General features: G+C 38.4%; 1 protein-coding gene across 1 annotated transcript in view; it reads right to left on the bottom strand.

Annotated features, from left to right (window-relative positions):
* The window catches only part of LOC124145234, a 66,031-nt gene that overhangs the window by 14,179 nt on the left and 29,953 nt on the right, over positions 1-21,899 (bottom strand). The window contains exons 2-3 of the mRNA XM_046514962.2: positions 18,962-19,003; positions 463-701 (exon numbers count right to left, since the gene is read on the bottom strand). Of these exons, the coding sequence (XP_046370918.1) occupies positions 463-701; positions 18,962-19,003 (281 nt within the window). The remainder of the gene's footprint in view (positions 1-462; positions 702-18,961; positions 19,004-21,899) is intronic.

Here is a 21,899-nt window from a genome sequence, read left to right on the forward strand (position 1 = left end):
TCCGGTATATGTGTACGGCACGTAATGGACCGGATACCTTGAATAAAAAAATACCATGTACCATCGTGCCACGGCGGTGAGGGTCGTTGTTCATGCTATCAACCACTGGTATATCAATTCCAGACCCGGTTACTCACAGGTCGCCATGCTATTACTTGCGTATTGCTGACTGCGGCTCAAAGCAATATTCACTCACTATATCACAAAAATAGAACTGACACGGTGCAAAAAAGTAGACGAAACCAAAAGGAAATATTGTTCAACCTAAAACAAGGAGATAAATAATCAATAGTTGGGTCGTCTCTTTACGAGTCCGACTTCATCTACATGTATACAACACCTACAAACCTCATAGAATCACCTATATAGGTATTCCATCCAAACGTCGGAGTACAAACCACAACCTGTGACACCAATACATGTATACATGTGTGAACCAGGTTCAGACTATCAAACACCTACCAAAGTCCTCAACATGATGTTAAGTCTATCAATATCGCTCTGTCTCTCCGCGGAGGGTCTCTGTGGTAAGTCATCCTGAAAACTGTTTAAGTCGGACTCATCTCGATCCTGTTCTTCGTTCATATCTAATCCAACGGAGGGAGGAAACCGTTCACGTAAAAGAAGCTGCCTTAACAAGTTGCTCTGTTTCTGGGTATCTATTGTCTGGGCGATGCTTGGGTCCGACCTTTTTCCATTGCCTGAAACAAAACGAGAAAGGGTGAACTAACACAGTTCAACTAACGGTAAAGGTTGTAGGTTTTGCCCGTCAGAATGCTTTAGTAATGGGAAGATTCCTTTGAAAGCATAACAGCTGCATATTTGGGTGAAGTTGAAAAACAACTTGTTCCTTCTAATAATGCTTTTAGAATAATTAAAGACGTTTTTGCTGTAAATTGCCTTATTAATATATGGATAAATGTGACGAAAATGTGAAACCCAATGCATATTTAACTTTTGTAATCTATATATCTGACAAATTTCAAGCCCCGCAGAAATGTAAACTACAAAAGTAGAAATATAAAACATCAAAGCCAGATAACAATGAGTCTCGAATATCTGTCGAAAAAGATTCCATTACGCGTAAAAGGCAAAATGGCAAAACACAAGAACTTCAAAGGGCACCAGGTGGTAGCTGTATGGCAACCGACAAGGCACCTGTTACAAGGAAACCGAAAATACATAGGTGTAAACGAATCTCAATATCAATATAATGGTTAGGTTACCCCCGGCGTCCATAATGAATTATTTTTGTATACCTTAGTTTACATGTATTATTATATACCATGAAACAAATTGCTCTATGTGTTCTGCATACTAATCATAAATGGTGTTAAATGCGTGGTACATATCTCATTGGTTCGATACAGGGATATGAGGCATCAGGGCATCAATTTACCTGAACAAAGGACACGTTCCTTGAGGAACGGTCAAGTTGATGTAATTGGCGATAGGATGTGGCTGAATAAAGATAACCATACCTCGAAGAGCAATGACCTTTGTTGTAATATTACTGTACCGAAATGACATTACTAAATGCTCAAAAGGATATGTTTAAATGGGGAAAACGCATCTACGAAGTTTAAACTCGCATTGCCAATGTTTGCTAAACGTGTCCTGGACCATTTGAGCAAGAAACTAATAATGTTGAAGTAATTATGCCCTAAAAGCTTCACTTATGCTCGCCGAAGGCTTTCAAATCGGAATCCTCTATAGAATGCCGGAAAAGAAATGAAGTGCGGGAACTTGGAACACAAGGATGACAATATAGTCTCTCAACTAATGGGAAATCGCAGGATGTTTTTCTTATTCTCCTTAACATCTTAATTTCCATTTTTAAGCATTTTATTCCCCGTTTCGATCTTTTGGCTAATATTAAGTGCCCTCCTAGTTTCGCTAGGGCATAGTAAATACCAGTCGAGAGTTTCATGTCAATGTCATTTCCCCACTAAAGTCAATGGAGGACTGAACGCGTTATAGGAAGGCCTTCTTCAATAAGATTCTGGCAAGCTCCCACACTCTAGTCCAATAGAACCCTCTCAGGACAGCCTGGTGGACGCTGGTGTAGGAGTACAATTCTCTGATCTTCTCCAAGTGTAATTAAATAGAAAGTTAAGTGGATCACCACAAAGGTCAATTGACATATTATAAGACTGTCATTTTCCAAGGTATATGTTTGTAATTGGAAACTTGCAAATGCTGTTTGCAAAAGCCCTCTAATACCTAAACAATCTGTCGTTTTAATCCAATTGACAGCAAGGATTTTGTTCCGAGCGCGGCATTAAACAGTTTAAATTGGACAAGTGAAAGGTATGGGAAAAGCAATTTCAATTTTCAAAGAAAATGCCTTGGATCGAGTTCGTGACAAGACTAATATCATTCTTGGTCGACTGCAGTCTTTTTTCTTCAAAAGAAATTGAAAAAATGTGAAAGAAGGACAATATTTTAATGTAAACGACATCGGCTCAGAAAGTTTAACGAAGGAATAACCTGTTTTTCCTTGAAGAAAAGAAATTATCATATTTTTTTCCTCTAGGGGATACTTCATGGTGATATTTGAAACAAAAATCATATAACCAGTGAGATAAAAGCAGCTAACGTGAGAGCTAAGTGACATTATTTCATAATGCTGTTATGCAAATGATACCTTGGTTTTTTTACATTCTAAAACGAGGCATCCTTTCATTCCAACGACGATGCCAACGAGATAATCACCAGTGTCACTTTACATTTCCCTCCACATTTGCAAAAAAGAAAATTATATACAATGGCACTAGTTTTTAACTTACGACTTTAGTAATTCACATGAGTGAGTGAGTATGGTTTTACGCCGCTTTAAGCAATATTCCAGCAATATCACGGAGGGGGACACCAGAAATGGGCTTCACACATTGTACCCTTGTCGGGATGAGAACCCGAGTTTTCGGCGTGACGAGCGAACGTTTTAACCACTAGGCTATCCGACCGCCCTAATTCACATGATCATTTATACTTTAACAAATGTGTAGCAAAATATAAAATATCTTAATCAACAAACTAAATATGTAAAAATGCAAAAATAATATAAAATGAATATGTAATGTTTTGTCATATAATGAATTTTAATAATTGTAGTTAGGAAAGTAATTCAGAAAGAATTAGGTATATTTGTGTAAATTGAGCTGTAATGAAGCGTAACCCTAAATCTGGAAAACACTCTCTGTTTTTAGTGTACAGTTGAAAGCAAATGTTAAATGGAACGGTTGTCAGGCCACTAATCAGTTCAGCTGACGCCCGTTACATTGTGCGCACAGACGCTACTTCAGTCGTGACGACGATTTGTCTTATTCCGTGACATTACACAATCAAATCCTCAAGGGAAAGTTTTGTAATAAACATCTTTTCAATCCTGAACCGATTTCCCTCCTCACAAACGCACTGCAATCATTTCGGGAGATATTTACGAATCGCAGCCACTATAATAAGCCCCAGTTTATGAAGCCCGTGTCGTTAATGTGCCAACCGCCGCCAAGCCATCGTCAGAAGGTTAATGTGTGTAATCTTCATCACAAGATGTGTGGGACGAAAGAGGGGTTCATGCCCCAGCCTAACTACCAAGTTCAGAAGAAGAAAATATTTGGAAGACTTGCTATTCAGAGGCGCAACCGTATTCTTCAATTACTCTGATCGACACAATGTCCAATGAGTACTGTTAGTCACTTAAAGAACGTTCTGTGCTTGACTATGATGTAGTAGATTGCTTAACGATGGGTAAAAATAGTTCACATAGAGACAAGTTTGAACTAAGTTAACACAGCGGGATGTAGGACTGTCTGCTGTGCACAAACGAACAGTCTGTCTTTATCCGGCGCGGTTTACCTATAAGTGGGAGTGGGGGTGGGAGTTTGGCTTAACGCCTTTTTTTTAATAGTGATATTTCGGCGCGTCCGCTTCATGTTGGAAGAAAGCCCAAAGCGAGGCAGGTCACAGTGATTATTTTAATCGTCGTTTATTTCAATGATATGAATAAAAACTGACCAAGACTTTTATTTGTCGTATATGACGTAATCAATGGGAAATTTACGTTCACAAATCACTTTAATGATGTGTACAACATAATTATATATTCTGAAATTCATAAATGATGTAGTCCTCTAAACAACAAGGGGGACACGGGTGGCCAACTCGTCTAAGGCGCCGCAATTCGCTGTGTCGATTTGCGCCTCTTGGACGAGCCAGACACTTATGGTCGTGGGGTCGAATCCCGGTTCCACCTGATTATGTTTCTAGGTTTGTAAGCACCATACCCATGATCGTTGGTTTCACCAAAATAGTACATGTCTTAGACCTGCATCACTTCGGGCTTCCCTCCACCATTAAGCGTGTACGCCGTTATAAAAAAAATGGAATACTGTTCAAAGCGGCGTTTACACCCAAATCACTCACTCACTCTCAGCACCAAATGAAGATCTCATCTTTTCCCTCAAAACATAGTGTTGTTATTCTTTCAAAAGATCAACTCTTTATCGGGGAAATTTCTAATATCCTGCAGATTTATACCTCTATATACCACCATACAGACATTTCTTTGTAAATAACAGCGACAAAGTCCTTTCCATAATCGCAAGATTCATTGTCTGATTCCGACTATATCATAAGCATGTTTTTAAGAATAACTATCAAATTGTAATGATACCAGGTCTTCGCGAAAAGGTGAGCGTATCCTGCCCCACCGCTGGCACCGACACAAACACAGAGGAGAGAAAGTAAAATAGTTTCAATTTATTTTCTTCGCAGTGTTACTCTTAATAGCCGTGTCATGTACCGTTACAGCCAGCAATCAACCCCCTCGTCTGTGTGTAGGGGCTGCCGATCAGACAGACAAAGATGCCTGAAATACAAGCCCCAGACGGATCCGATACAACCAAACTAATTACTTAAATATATTGACACGGACATCACCATTTTCAACATTTTGTCCAAATGAAACCATGATCTATGGGCCCAGACCCTTACTGCACAAATGTGATTTCTTCTTAAAGGAGCTGAACGTTAGCTGCTTACAACACAGTGACAAAGTGCTGATGCTGAACAAGCCATAAGAGCCGACATCAGCTGAATGTGGAGATCGACCCAACACGTAGTGTTCACTTTACTCGCCGAACACTGCCTTGTTTTCCGTCAGTGATTCCAGTTTATGTTTTGAACTGCCACGCACATAATTTCAATACAAGCCTACATTACGTCATGTATTTAGGATAACATCCTCAGTTAAGAGTGAGAAAGAGGGGTAATGCCCACCGCTGTCATTCCCAAAGGGGCGAGTTAAAGAGAGGACTACCCGACGGAATAGAGAGTACATATTCATCGCTGATAATGAATGTTTTTCTCAAACACATTTGCTAGAGCAATGGTTGATGTGCAACGTTAAGAGGGTTCCAGTCAGACTACCTCCTGTGGTCTTAAGCTGAAAGAGGTGATCGTATGAAGAGTTGCATAGCATATGTTTTGATATTGCTTTACATTATGTTTGCATCAATATCAAAAGAATACCTGTTTATCACTGAAATCGAAGTGCACGAGCGTCTCTCTGGTTTAAGGCGTTGAAGAGTTGAGTCTGCGAAAGGATGTGCTAATAATGAGTTCGAATCCCAGGTTCACCTTGGCTTGTTACCAGCATACCTGTTGTCGTTGGTTCTCGGAAGTTGTAAATCTAACCTTTATTACTTAACGTTAGTGTTTCCTTACGTTACGTTAAACTTTTCTTGCGTTACGTTAGTGTTTCCATGCGTTACGTTTTAGTTTCCTTACGTTAGCGTTCCCTTGCTTTACGTCCGGGTTTCCGTACGTTACATTAGACCTGCCTTACGTGACGTTAGTGTTTCCTTCCGTAACGTTAGTGTTTCCTTCGAAATAAAGCTTGCGCGGTGATATAACAAGACCCACATGAAACACTGATCCACGTCGCTTGATGACTGCACACAAGCCAGCCTGACACTGATTATAACTCTTGACAGTATAGCAATCAATGATCTACCCATCTATATGTCGCTACTCCGAGTTTATTGGCATGTACGGGACATATAGAGATATTCCTATCAACTTCCCATCAGTCTGGCCAAGATGTAAGACGTATAGTCTAAAGTGACGCATATTCACACGACGGTAATCAGCCAATTCCTTGTCTCAGATTTAAGAGCAGCATTAAGGCCCCCTGAAGACCGACCAATACGACATGAATGAGACTTAATATCATGCTGAAATGACACGAGCACCCTCCCACTTGTATGACAATGTTCTACTTCCAAGCTTCTCTGATGGCCTGCCCTACGTTAGACGCTTGATGAATTCTTCGCACCATGACTCCAGCTCAATAAAAGGGATAATTTCCCCTTAATATAGGAGTAAACGATCTTTACCGTTGACATACGGGGCAACTAGCAGTGTGTAGGTCGTCTCCCCTCATATCTCCATTTCTTGCAACTGCAATTACTTCATGCTGTGAGAGAGTTGTGACGCCTTTACAGGTTCTTCCACAATGATTGATTCACGATATATGCCAATATGAAATCAATGGGGTTCTTACAACGTTGATTTCTGCTGTGTAATGGGTAACATCTCTTAGAATCTACAAAGGTTGTTAGACTTGACAAATAATGCAAGTATCGATTTCAGACAAAATAGTTTTCCGACGTATATATTAGTTGCATCTCTGTAACCCTTCGTTGAGCAAGCGTTCTGAGTAAAGCATGTCTTGGTGAATAGACTGATCATGGTGAGAAAGGTTTTGGTCGGGAAGTGTGTATGCTGGGGTAATTACCGTTGTAACGTCCTAACGCTTACGACTCCTTGTTGAATTCTATGAAGAATCGATACCTCCTTACTGCTTATAGTGGTTTGACCGTGGGTGGTGTTATTGCTTAACGCCGCAGAAAAGTTTGAAAACTAAATAGGTTTGTGTATACATGATTTGGGAGATATATCGGTAGCACCAACCTTGAATATTTAAATAGTAGAGCAATATAAGCTTATTTATACCAGCGTTGTTATAACAAATACATTTTCAGAAGTGGAATTGTGTAGGATGAAGACCAGGGCCCACTTGCACAAAGCGATCTTAGCGCTAAGACTATTGTAAGCCTATGTTAAAGTATGGGAGCTACGATCATCTTAGCGCTAAGATCGCTTTGTGCAAGTGGGCCCAGAACTGGAAAATAACGTCATGAGTGGGTCGAAAATAAACGACATAAAGGCCATCCAAATGATAATATACTTTTGCTTTGGTTTACTTTATTATTCGTGTTGTTCTTCTCTTTCCTTTTAAACTAAGTTATATGTGATAGTTCGGAATCTGTGTCATTCATTGTGACAGAGTGAAAACAGTAATTAGTAGAATACTAATACATACTTAACATAATTATGTTGTGGTGGAGATACAAGCATGAATATATGCAAGGCTTTGATGCATTGATTGCAATGTCAAGGCTGGTCTTAATTAGTTCTAATTTTGATATGTCTGAAATCATTTTATTAATCACGTCGAATGATTAATCCCCAAAAGGGTAAATTATATCAGAGATTTTTTCAGAGATTCTGCAGTAATAGCTTCATCTGAAGTACCATCTAGCTTATTACTGGTCTGATGAATTCTTGTTCCTTTATGTCATTTCTATTTTTTTCCTCAGGGTATAAAACTAATAAGTATACACTTAAATCCGATAGTTCCCGTACACCAAAATACTTTAACCAGTGTCTGGTTAAACTAAACTATATGTACCAAATTCCCGGTATAGAAAATAACTTATTTATATATAACACCATGTACCTTGTGTGGATTCCTGTCTGAATGAATGGTTAGGAAACCAGACGAAAGTGTGTGAGTGTACATCTTGTACCTTAATTAGCTTCAATGAGAAAGAGAACATGTTTATTTGTGGACACACGTTGATTGTATGTTTTGCCTAAGAATGTATATGAAAGGTTGGTAAAACCACAATCATCATATTGGGCAAACTAGTTTACTGCTTTGTGCAACCTGTTTTGTACATCAAAGAATAATTTACTCACAAAGCATTTCCTTTGGGTTTTAAAACATACATTGCAGAAAGCACAAACAATATTATATCGTATGTTATTTTATGTGTAATGCTGTCTGGATATGTCTGACATTTAAAGTTCATACATTTAACACAATTAAAGAGTAAGAAATCGCTGTCCATTTTTTCAAGAGAAGATAAATCTAAAAGTGTGATTGTCGAGAAAGCCTAAGAGAGTTAGCCAAGGACTTTTAAAATATCAAACAAAACATGTGTATCTTTTATCATGCACTTTATGAGATAAGGATACAGTTTCTCTAACATGTCTACTTTATCCCCGACCTATAATTATTATGCTTAACCAACAAGGAGTTTATATAAGTCTTTGAAAACCATTGAGAAGTGATACACATCAAGAAGAGAATGTATGGATGTGAACTTCTTCATTATGAGGAACACAACATTTCGAAGTATATACTTATTCCCCATTCACCTGATATATACTCACAAGCTATATCACTATATTTCAAAATCAATGTCATTCTGCAATAATCGTCTTTAAGCTTCGTTGGGTGGTGGAGTAGGCTTGTGACTAATAGCCATTGTTTGTATCCAACCAAATGCCTGGATGCTTGTACAAAGGAGAACAAAACATCTCTCACGTTATACTTTGTGTGTGATGTATGAGTAATTGCTATTGTGGACCGTGTACGTCCAGGATTAAAAGCAATAATAAATTATTATAATGTTTCATGTCTTCACACATAAATGTATCATGTTAGCACAAGCACATCATGTGTGTATCCTTGAGGCCATCCTATACAGACCTGTTAGTTTCAATAAGCTACAAACAGCCTTCGGTTGGTATGTGTTCCCAAGCTGACCACTCTGCTCTAGGGTTTCTCGGACTTTGCGAATAAAGAAAACTACAGGAGACTAAGCATGACAATTGGCCATAGGCCGCCAATTAAACGGTCGCCATCTAAAGCTGACCAGTTGCCGGAGGTGCCTCCTTGATGCTGACACCTTGTATCTAAAGGTCATTTCATTAGCTGGCCGCTGAGAAGCAACGAATAGGAAACTGCACTAACTGTGTATGACTGCCCCCATGTACACTAAACACTATCCTCGTCAACCTAAATGCTTTTGCCATTCAAAAATAAATGGCGTCTCTCATTCGTTAGGAACGAATGACAATCGTTTTTATCTCTGGAGAATTTGAAATTCTGACGCTATAACTTCACGATAGTTATGAGACGTTAAAAAACACATTAACCTTATGAATTGTGACATCACCTGTCTTTTCTTACCTCTTTGACATTTAAATCTGAAAACAATAAATGCTGAATATCAGCTGCAAAAAGGTCGTCCATTTCGTTATGTATAATCGTCCATTTCTGGATACGTGATGTCATGAACTAACACGGTAAATCGCCACGTCCTTGTTACAAGAAATCACATGTCACCGTGCACGCAATCAACACTTCCCACGTGAAACATCCCCCTCACACACAATCAATACTTCCCATGGGAAACACTCTCCACAAATGGTTTTGAACATCTAATTCCTATCAATTGACAACTTCTGTATCTATTGAAACATCTTGGTTTAAGATAACCGGATGCAAATCAAACTCATTTTTGTCAATCTATGCGTTGGTGAAGAGGACTGTAAACTATATCACTGATCGTATTCTGACATGAATTGAATGCCACAATGGATTCCATGATGAACACATACCTGATTACCAGAAGACAAAATCTTTATTTAGTTGGGTTTAACGCCGCTTTTAACATTATTCTAGTTATATGACGGCGTCTCAGCTTAATGTTGAAGGGAAGACATGAAGGTCTTAAACAATGTTTACGAGTACGGGTATGGTGCTAACAAACCTTGAAACATAATCAGGGCGAACCGAGATTCGAACCCTTAATCATAGGTTTCTATCGTGCCAAAGGGACACAACTCTGCACAGAGAACTGCTTTAGACGATCTGGCCACCCGTGATCCCAGAAGTCGATAACAGTTTATGCAGGAGACTTGCGTCAACAATAACAACACCTGTGTAATTCTTGCAAACTTCAGCTGGATCTTGACTCTTGAGTCAACTGTTTCGAGATATATAGTTTATGAACAACCTAGGCCCTAAACGAATACACAGCTGTGGTTTCGCAATGCGGTATCAGACAACTACAAGAGTTGGGAACAGATCATGTGTTTCCTTTCTTACAGACAGGTGTTCAGCGACAAGAAGACAGGTGGAAATATTGAGTAATATCAAAATACAAACGTGTTCAAGCACCAATAAATGTATTTGGAGTTGGCTAATATAAACGAACTTGCAAGTATTGAGTGAATATGCTTCTTTCTACATAGGCTAACTAATTGCTGTCTCAGATGTTTAAGTAAGCAGACTACTTGTATCGGATCACGTTTTTCCCTCTTCTTGTAACGTTTATTCATCTTTGGTTTTGATGACCTGACTTTCTTCTTCTAAACTTGTTTGCGGTTAGCATCGAAGGAATTCCTCTCATCCTATTTAGATGTTTATCCTTCAATAACTTAAACTATATTCATCTCAATTGAAAATATCTTTTCAGGCTTAGAATGTGACAATGTTTTTTATGAGGATGGTTTATCCGTCTCGCAAAAAATGACATCTGATTGTCATAGCCAAATCGTAATATCCAGCACAATTTAATCATCTTGAATTCTGTTAAAAGTCATTTCCAGGATGTTTTGTCGATACCCCCTGCTGCACAATGCCATTTTAAATGCTAGAACGTTTTTCTAAAGGATCGGGAAGCGTAAAAAAGACACCATTATCGAGGAATCGCGATGTAATTAGACAGTTTCTGGTGAGTGTGGTGTCCATTTTATTGGCTTTTGCGAATTAAATTGTGCAAAAAATGAAGCTAGTGCCTTGAGCTGTCTCGGTGCTGATGCATCCTCCCATGGCTCCGGGTCGAAAAACCAGCACTGGCGGTGTTGGACTTCACTAGAAACAGCTGTGTGCAGTGTGTGTAAAACACCAGTTGATACAAGGAATCACGATCAGGACTCGTGATTAGGACTTATTAACTCGTACGAGCAAAAGTCATGTCAGTACTTACTGTAAAACTGGTTTTATATCAAGCAATGAACACTTTAAATGTGTTTGGTATTTTTTGGAATACAAACATTACTTTCTTATCCTAAACTGTAAAAGTTTAGGCAACGCCGGTACGAACATAATCGGATAAAATATTTTACACGAGGATAAACAATTATTGACCTTTAATCTTCACAAACGTGTACCAATACTCGATATTGTGTTTCATTTTTTCACCGATGTCAGCCTTTATTTAATATTTGGGATCAATACTGGTCTCATATAATAGCATTTGTCAAACGTAGATGGTGTTCATGAGTGAATAATATAGGAGATAAACTAGTGTGTGTTCAATGTAGAGCTAGGTTACTTATACATTTTTTTATAATATTGGTAGTGTCTAATGAGTAACTTAGATGGTTAATGGCTGTATTCTCAAAGGGGTTTGAAGGAGTGTAATATTATTGTCCCCCTGAGAGGATATGTAAGACCACATCCTGAAAGTACGTTTATTCATACCATTGTTTTTAAACGTAGTATATTTGTTTTGTTTTAATTATGGCTTAATTGCGTACCATCACCAGCAGCTGAAGGGATGGTTTAAATCCTGCTGGGGAGCCGTGCAGATAGCAGAAGTATTGTAAGTCCCCACGGTCCCCAGTAAGATGGCTTAACTTTGGTTGCTGGCGATCTCTAGCCCGTTTTTATAATGTATTGTTGAATAATAGGTTATTCTTTTAATTGTTCTTAACTAGTTTTACTTTAAACTGTGATATGCTACATGTAGTTGTTATATTGTCCGTCGATGACAGGTTTTTTATTTTAATGTCAGTATTATAAGTGTTCTCGTCACGATATGGCTGAAATGTTGCCGATGAGACGTAAAGCTTTAATTCACACACACATACTTATACATTTAAACCCGCTAAATTGAATTTCGAAAGCGAACGCGCATGGCTTCAAATAAGAGAGACAAAACCATTTCCAGAATCATTAGAAATTTCTACTAAAAGCTGTGTCTACTGTAGGATTCCGACTGAACGCGAATTTGTTGATGTGAGAGAGACAAAATGAGTGAGCATGGTTTGCGGCTGATGTATTGAATTGGTTGTTGATCTAAATTATGGAAACACCGACCATAGCCTTTTAACCTTTAAGTTCTCTGTTGTCTCTAAAACTTGAAATACATTCTCTTTGTCGATTTCTACTGCATTTTCTGCACAAATTGTATTGCCATACAGACGTTTAATGTTGTAGTATCTGCATCTTTGCATATTAACCTATAATTGTGCGTATAATAGTTTAAACATGCCAACCGACAAACAAATCGAAGTACATTTCTATAAATATTAGCCTCCGCGTTGATGCGGTCATCAAATCAGCTGTTACTATCAAAGGTAGTTGTAATTTGATACCTCTGATTGACCAATCAGAATCGAATAATTTTTAAATTCACGGTAGGATTGAGTATTTTAGTCATCAATGCATTTCAAGGACACATCACACACAAAGATTTAGGGAAAACATCCCCGGATCATTTAGAATTGCATAGTTGTCATATTACAAAAAAATTTGCCCCCTTCACATGTAGTGATAAGGAGAAGTCCTACACGAACTTAATTCTACTAGGACATCAGTACGTGACCCACCCCGTGAAGATCCGGGTTAGAATTGATCTCCAACAACCCATGCTTGTCGTAAGTGAGTGAATATTGCTTAACGCCGCATCAGCAATTTTGCAGCCATTAGCGGCGAGCTTGTCGTAAAAGACGACTAACGGGATCGGTTGGTCAGTCTCGCTGACTTGGTTGATGCATATCAATGTATGCCAATAGCGTAGACCGATGATCATGATGTCAATTACTGGATTGTCTGGTTGAGACTCCCTTATGTACAAATCGCCGTCAAATAGCTGAAATGTTGCTGTTTTGTGTTATACAAACTGTTAAACAAACAGTATGTCCCAGAAAGTTGAAAAAGGTATTGCCATTCATAACCGGTAAATTACGATATATAGTACTTTTGCTGACTAATAATGAACAATGGACATACAGATGGTTCGATAATGTCTTCACGACAGAAATGCTTGCTATGATCAAGAAGAGAGGTGACATCATTGTCAGTGATTCACGATTTCCAGCAGCTAGTTGCAACAGAGGTATCGCCGCACCAGATATAAAACACAATATTCTCAGTTTCAGTTTCAATACGCGAAAAAGCATAAAACTTAAAAACTGATGGACAATAGTCACCCGAAAAAATGAAGGGTGTCTGTTATTTACGATATAAAGTGAATTACTGTTCACTACAACTTCAATACATTAAGAAGCAGGGTACGGTTACAATGGTCAATGTAAAGGGCGCAGACACGATACCCTTACTAATAACCATCCAGGAAATCTCTGTCGGAGGTAATTAATTCCCCTGGTCTACCGGTCTCAGTTACGATGCCGGTGGCTCTGAAATCTTATCCGTGTTATTAATTAGTTCTTTAAATTCATTAGAAGGAAGTGACGCTACGGTACTTAATCAATAGACTTTCCTGGATCAATACGGATGCCGTTCCTGATGACTTGGCAAGAAAAACACATGAAAATCATTTCTTTTAACAAAAGGAAACTTATGAGATACTTAGACGGACTATTTACTGCATCTGTCTAAGTCTTTCTTATAAACCACTTAAACGCTGATTATGCTTGATGCTTGACATTAGTTTACTTCATTGATTATATTTGAAACTTCACTTGACAACTAATAGACCATTGTGTAAGACCAAATGTTGACTGTGATCCATTTCTGTAGCACAGTTGTCCACGATTCATTAGAAGGAAATGATTTCATCTGATTGTGTGCAAAAATGGGTTAATTTGTTTATCAAGGGTAAATCATTAAAAATAGTAAAATAGAAAGTTACACACAACCGTGGCTCAATGAAGAAGGTAAAATGTACATATGATCATGTTAGCTCTAACATGAACTGATTCACTTATTGTGAAGGGTTGTCGGCGCTATTCAGATGGCCAAGCGGGAAGTAACTTCAACATGGCACTTTCTGAAGCTTCTTTGTGCTGGATGTCCTTGCTGACAATACACAAGCCTCTCCAGGGAACTTGGGAGTTCAACATACGTCAATTACAAGGCCAATCGTGTGCTCAGCCTACGTTGGTGATTGAAAGGTCGTGGGAACAGATTATTGGTGTCAAAATCGTTGTATTTATATCGTCATGGAACGTTACATTAACGCCAAGAATAGTGGTCAATGTACTTGCAAATGAACCCGAAGAATTGACACTGTACAAGTATGAACATACTTTGACATTTACGTAAGGATATTTTTCTAAAAAATGAGTACATATCAATGTTCAGCGTTTGTCTTGTCATATTCTGTCATGACAATTCAGCCTATTTTTTTCTGCAGTATCGAATCTTCCTCAGACAATCATGTTGCTGATGAAAGAAAAATTGAAATTTACAGGTATCGAATCGGAGTTCCAAACATCTGAATTGGAAAGACAGTTTTTTTTATGGACGCGCTGGTGCAATGTCGTTGTCGTTGTCGTTGTTGTTGTTGTTGTTGTTTAACGCCGCGCCTAGCAATATTCCAGCTATTTGGCGGCGGCCTGTAAATAATCGAATCTGGACCAGACAATCCAGTGATTGACATTATGAGCATTGATCCACGCAATTGGGATCGATAACATGCATCAACCAAGTCAGCGAGCCTGACCACCCGATGCCGTTAGTCGCCTCTTACAAGCATAGCCACCTTTTACGGCAAGCATGGGTTGCTGAAGACCTGTCATGCCGAAAATACCCCGAAGTTGCTTAACCCTATATAGAATCCCATTTACTCACCGTTCATAACACTTTGTAATACCTTTCAGTTTTGATCAGTGAATTGTATTGGGCATTAAAGAATGCAGTTTCACGAAAGATCTTTTGGGTATGATTTTTTTTCGCTCTTGGCCAAAGCATTGTTTTAAAACTCGCTGTTGGATACATGTGTTAATGACGAATGTTGGCTCTTTACGAGCTCATTGGTCTTCTGTACCAAGAGACTGGGCGGCATTCAGAATGGGAACTCAAACTAAGAGCAGAGACAGTTGTGACGTGACAAACAAGTGGCTTTAAGTCAAGCATGATGACGTCGTGATATCCATACATGTCGACTAGCCGACTTGTATGTGTTTTTACAAGACGGCGAATAGCCAATTAGATTGCTAGATTCTGAGTAATGGTAATACATTAGACTGCACAAGGATATAACTGTCAAATTGACTGAGAACTATTTCTTAAGGAACTATTATGTGATCATTTATTAGGTCTGCATCACTGGAGACTGGTAATACTGGCGGGTAATCCACGTATAATATCTATCGCCATGCAATATCTTGGTGCAATCACTATAAGTTTACGATTATTCGCGATTGTAGCAACTTGTGTGGCCATTAATGATATGGTATTATGCTGTCTGTAGAAGTTTCTGTCAGTAGTTCGTTCAATCACCGGTGGTCATCACCATCATATCTACACTCGTGGGTTTGAACAAAGTGGTAATTGTTCAAGAACTGCATCACATCAGGCTTTTCCCCACATCAAGCTGACAAACTATGATATAACTGATACTCTGTTTAAAGCTGTGTTAAACCAAACTCACTCACTAAATCATCGGTGGCGAACGTCGAAGAGAAATAAAGCTGTCCATCTAACTACAATATTATAACATTGATTTGAGTTCTCCGTTTCTTCTAAATTAGGAGAATAAATAGGATAAGAAACAGTATACATTCATATAGTTAATAATTTTAAATTAAATGTATATACGCATTTCAAATATGTTATATGTTTTTCATAATTATTAAGTTGTAGAGAAAGTTTTCAATTTTCCAAATAGTCATCATTTATGTAAGGGTATTCTCACCTTCAGTTCTCTATTTTGTACCATACGAATGATTCCGTGTTTATTCAGGTGAAAACTTGACCTGCCGTTACATGTGTTTGTGACGGGTGCCACTGATGGGACAGGAGACGCTCACCTTTTAGCGAACACATGGCATCATTGCTATTTGATAGTGATCCATAAACACATGCATACGATATAGTCGGAATCGTACAATGAACTGATTTTTGCCGAAATTTCTTATGTTATGGTAAAGGGGTTTGTCGTAATATTTCCCGTAGCAGTTTCCAATATCATTTGGTTTTAATGCTACTCATCATTAACTTTTTGTGAACAAAACCTCTAAAGGTAACATGATCCGACATCAGACAAGAGTAATACTGGTTAACGGAATGATAGATTCAATCACGAAAGGCATTAATCCCATACGGCTATGCGTACCCAATCAAATCTAAAAGTGAAATCTTAATAGCTCCCAAATAGTTAGTCGTACTGTCTGTCCTGTATCAAACTGATGACATGAGATTAGTAGTAGGACAACACTATTTCAATCGCGCTAATTAACGCCTACGAGGACCAAGGCTTGCATGTAATTGGCGTCAAGCAATCGGCCTACATCGCCGTCAATCAGCAGCGACACTAACAGTCATCATCACGCTTCTCTGTCACCACACACTGGACGTGACAAGACTCTGTTACTTGATCGGATACATTGATTAATCAAACTCTCTGTCATTTCACACTTCAGGCTTCATCGCTTGTTGCATTCATACATAAAATGATCAGTTTTAGATGTTAATTCATATTTGTCCCTTGGTGTGCATTGCCTGACTATGTACGAAGGGTGATTAGTATGTTCTGAGCCTTATATTGAACGATTTGAACTGAAGACATTATATATTTTTCAACATGATTCCCTTCCACATTGATAAAATTTTGCCAGCGATGTTTGGAGGGATGTTTCGTAGAAGTCCTTCTCTTTGCCGAACAAAACGTTCTCCATAGCTGATATGATGCCATCGTTCAAGTCGCAATGGGTCCCGACTAGAGTTTTCTTAATGTTTGGGAACAGAAGAAAGTCTTGACTGAGCCAGGGTGCCGTTATACAAAGGTGCCCTAAGGTGATCGTAACACCCATACCTTAGCATAGACTTACTACAGTCGTTGCGCTACGGTTGTTTTGTACAACGCCACTCAGAACAGAAGAATAAGGTGGATGCTGAAGGAGTTCAAAGCCACATTCGTGGAATGTTGCCATGGCAATAACTGACTTGGGCACTGGCACGTTGTCCCAAAGGAAGATCGCATCTTTTCCTTTGCTTTCCGCTTCTCATAGTCCTACTTTCATCAGGTAGGTGCCTCAAAAGTGCAGCATAATATCATCCAGTTATTGTCTGGCCTTGGAAGATAATCCACCATGGTGAGGGTGCTCGGCATCTTCAGAACACCAAAGGCCATATCCTTTCCAGCTGATGGGACAGTCTGTTTCCTGGTGCTTCCACTGTTTCGTTTTTTGTTTGGAAGTGTTGAACTCATGCTTTCCATAGTCACAAATTGTTGCATAAAGCTTTCTTGGTCAGCTTCAAACAGTGCTTGATCATCACGAGACATGTTGTGCGTGATGCGTTATTTTATCAGTTAGCAGAAGCATTGGAACCTAAAAAGCTTATAGTTTCTGTGATAACAGCATGTAGTCTCAACTGGGAAACGCCTATAATGAACTGGCAATATGACGTTCGGTCATTCGCCGGTCGTGACCACCATATCGTGACTTCTACGGATCATTTCTGGCGTTGCTGATGTGACAGGCCTCAGCGGACAGGGATCGTCTTCAAGGCTCTCCCTTCCAAGCTTAAACTCTTCTGCCAACCGCTTTATGGTGGCAAAGGAAGGGTCATCCGTCCCTTGTGTTGTACCAATATCTTCATCGATGGCGTTTGGTGTTAAGCCGTCTTTCTGCAAGTACTAGTACTTGATCACTACCCTTCAAGTCGTTGCGGGTATACCATCATCCAATATCCACAACACAGATTTCGCTACGACGCAATTCGTTCTATGTGAGGCTCAGAACGTATCTATCAACCCTCGAAGACGAAACAACTGAGTGGGTTACGTTGCCAACGATCTTGTATCAATTAACATTCTATTGGGTAGATAATTTATTCTGCCCCAAAAGATGCTTTCAATGATTTCAAAGCGCATTATGCACAAGGGCAACGCAATAGCAATAGTATCATACGTGGACGATCCATGAAAATATGATCTATAAAGTGTTACATGAAAACCGGAACTTTAATGTTAACACCAACTTCAATAAATCAGATGCCCTCCGTCAAACGTAATTCAAATTAGTTAGTAGTTAGGGGCCGTTTATGTAATCTTCTGTAGGAGGAGATGGGAATTCGTAAGAGAGATTCTTTTCTATTTCTATTTTTTTGGGGTGGGGGCTGCTTCATGATAATTCATATATTTATTTTAGTGGGAGCTAAACAAATTACAAACTTTTTCTGTACCTGGGGCAAATATATTTTGGTCCAGTATTTTGGGCAACAAAATATGTTTTCAAAACAAATGAGGTATCGTTTTGCATGTGCGTGTCCTGACGTTTTACCTGGTCTTATAACCATTATAATAAGCAAACGTTTCTGTAAACCTGATTGTAGTCCGCGTGTTTCCTTGGCGATGGCCTGTTGGGACCCGAATAGGTCCCCAGCACTCAATGGATCGAGTGGTCAGGCTTGGTCACGTGGGGCCTCCAGCTGCATCTACTAATTTGTTGCCTTGATATTGCTGGAATCTTGCTGACTGTGACTTCAAACAACAAATGAAAATGTCCTTGCCTTATTCTCACACGTAATACGTCCGCATCATTTGTGATCAATCTCCAACAGAAGTTGATATGTGTTGATATGCTTATGTGTGTAGTTTGATATGTGTAATACGTGTGTACTCACCTCCAAAACATGAATGTATCGCCCATTTTCCAACGCATTTCCCTGGAAAGATAAAAGAAATGCATTTTATTGTTATTTTAAGACATGAAATTCATAGTAAGAAGATGAAGCTTTGGAAACATTTCAGTTTGGTACAAGGTTCTCTTGTTCATCAACGCTCTATCATCTTTATTAATCTAAACTGCAGGGCGAAAAAAACGTACACACTTAGGTTTGTCCAAACAATTACAGACAGACAGACATTTTTATTCAGTAAAAGGCCAATGGCCAAAAATACAGACATGTGAGCAGGACATTTACAGGGCACAAAATTTATCATTAATTATTTTGTGAGCATAATATAAGAATTTACAAATTAGAAATAATGTTTGCTCATTATAATTACTAAGAATATTTATTACATGAGAATTACTGTAATGAGTAGGCATAGGAAGATTAACAAGGTATTTTTGTCTTAGGGCAGAATATAAATTACAATTAAAGAGTACATGGAATTCATCCTCAATGACATTAACTCCCTTACGACTACAATAGTTACAGAATCTGAGTGAACGGTCTGTTTTACTATATCTGCCAGTTTCTAAAGCTATTTTAAAATTTGAACATCTGAATTTAGTAAAAACAATTCTTAAATGGGTAGGGAGTGGACATGACAAGTACCTTTCAACATTTAACATGGATTTAAAATGCTTATAAAGATCACATTTTGGAGAAGAGTTTACAGAAGCACTCCAGAATTGCTGTAAATTATCTTTGAGCCTTTGCTTAAAATGGAGAATAAAAGCTTTAGAGTCACCCACCTCTTGATTGAGCCATACAAAACCAAACCCAAATTGGAATAAAATATTTCTAACTTTAGTTGCCCAAGTTACCCGCTCCACATCATCTAAAGATTTGAGCATTAAATAGCATTAGGAAGGTAATCTGTGGGGTTGAAGATGTAAGAGCCTGCACCAATATTTAATTACTTTAGTCATGTAAGTGAGTTGTAAATGAAACCTCCCACATTCCCTTAAAACCATATTTGAGCAGGTTGATTTGTTTACTTTTAAATAATGCTTACAAGAGGCGATTTGGACAGATTCGATTTTTTTTACAATAGCAAGTACATGTACCCCAAATTTCAGAGCCATAGGTAGAGATGGGGGTGACCATAGAGTCAAAAACCTTAAACCGATCTGTACAAGTGATATTACCAATTTTCCTTTGAAAAGAGTAAATGGCTAAAATTGCTTTGGTGGCTTGGGATGCTAGAGTAGTTTGTATAAATATATCACCATCGAAAACCCATTTTTGTTTGTTTTACATTTAGCCAGAATCAAACAAGGGTGTATTGTGGTACTTTCTTTTGTCCGGCAGTTTGAGACAATGCACTTCCATGTGAACAAGGGGAGGTGGGGTAGCCTAGTGGTTAAAGCGTTCGGTCGTCACGCCGAAGACCCGGGTTCGATTCCCCACATGGGTTCAATGTGTGAAGCCCATTTCTCGTCTCCCCGCCGTGATATTGCTGGAATATTGCTAAAGGCGGCGTAAAACAATACTCACACACTATGAGAAGGGAGCCGTTATTGACTCTGTGGTCTTATATGATCATGCTGCTTGTCTCGAACTAACGATTCCTGGATGTAAATGTATTAGTCTCATCGGGGACATCAAGTAAATGAGATAAAACTGTAGTACACATGCGGACATCAAATAAATGAAACATAACTGTATGATACTCGGAGACATGAAGTACATCTTAAAGAACTGTATAATACACGGGGACATCAAGTAAATGTGATATAACTGTATAATACACGGGACATCAAGTAAATGTGATATAACTGTATAATACAGGGGGACATCAAGTAAATGTGATATAACTGTATAATACACGGGGACAGAAAGTAAATTTGATATAACTGTATAATACATGGAGAAATCAAGTAAATGTGATATAACTGTATAATACACGGGGACATCAAATAGATAACCCCCACTCGAGTACCTCATAACTTGATTGGGGGTCATTCTGTGATGATTTGGCAGATTCTTACATATTTATCATGCTTATGATTATTTCAGCACAGAAACCACAGCCCTTTTCTACATAATTATATTATTTTTATACATTCAGTTGTATTAATACGTCATTATAGATAGTGATAGAGATACGTACAATATCTCAACCATACCAGATATGTTAAAGATTCACGAAGATGCAACACCCACAATACAGGTGATTTAAAGCATTGTCTATCCTTACTAAGTCTTAAGAAGTAACTTTGCAAGATATGTTATATGACGTGGATTTATCAAATTGAATAACGCACACAACTACTGGATCTGGGGATAGATATAAATACATTGGTAGAAATTGTTCTCTCTAACATCATAAAATTAACACGAATAACATTGTTATAATAAGTTGTTATTATGAAATATAACCTTCACACTCAGTAAATGTAAAAGTACACTTGCTTTAATTGACTATTTCGTGCACTTTGTCGAGTGATAAACATTTCATGTCGAGTGGGATTGTCTATTTTTTACCTTATCTACGTGTTTCATTTGCATTATGAGATCTATTTAACGTTTGTGAAAATATGACAAAGAGATCTTCGCATTCACAAGGATCCAATATCAGAAGAACACATCACAACTGGGTTTTAACGATTCTTCATCAGATTACTTTTCAGCTGAAGTTTCAATGGAATTCAAACAGTTCACAGATCAGCTGTTACATACATGCAGATATAAATAGAATACAAACAGATAAATAGCACATGGCAACTGACACCTGGAATTAAAACATAAAGTTTCGTATTGTCTACGAAACTGTGCTGACGGTGCAAATTCCCGATGATTCACCAGTTGAAAAGAAAAACATCCAGTCGTTAACATAATCTGAGCTTTATGCATCGGAAGGTTTTAGAAGCATTGCAAATGAATGAAG

The sequence above is a fragment of the Haliotis rufescens genome, unplaced genomic scaffold (assembly GCF_023055435.1).
Source record: "Haliotis rufescens isolate VD_foot unplaced genomic scaffold, xgHalRufe1.0.p SCAF_5, whole genome shotgun sequence".
Lineage (NCBI taxonomy): Eukaryota > Metazoa > Mollusca > Gastropoda > Lepetellida > Haliotidae > Haliotis > Haliotis rufescens.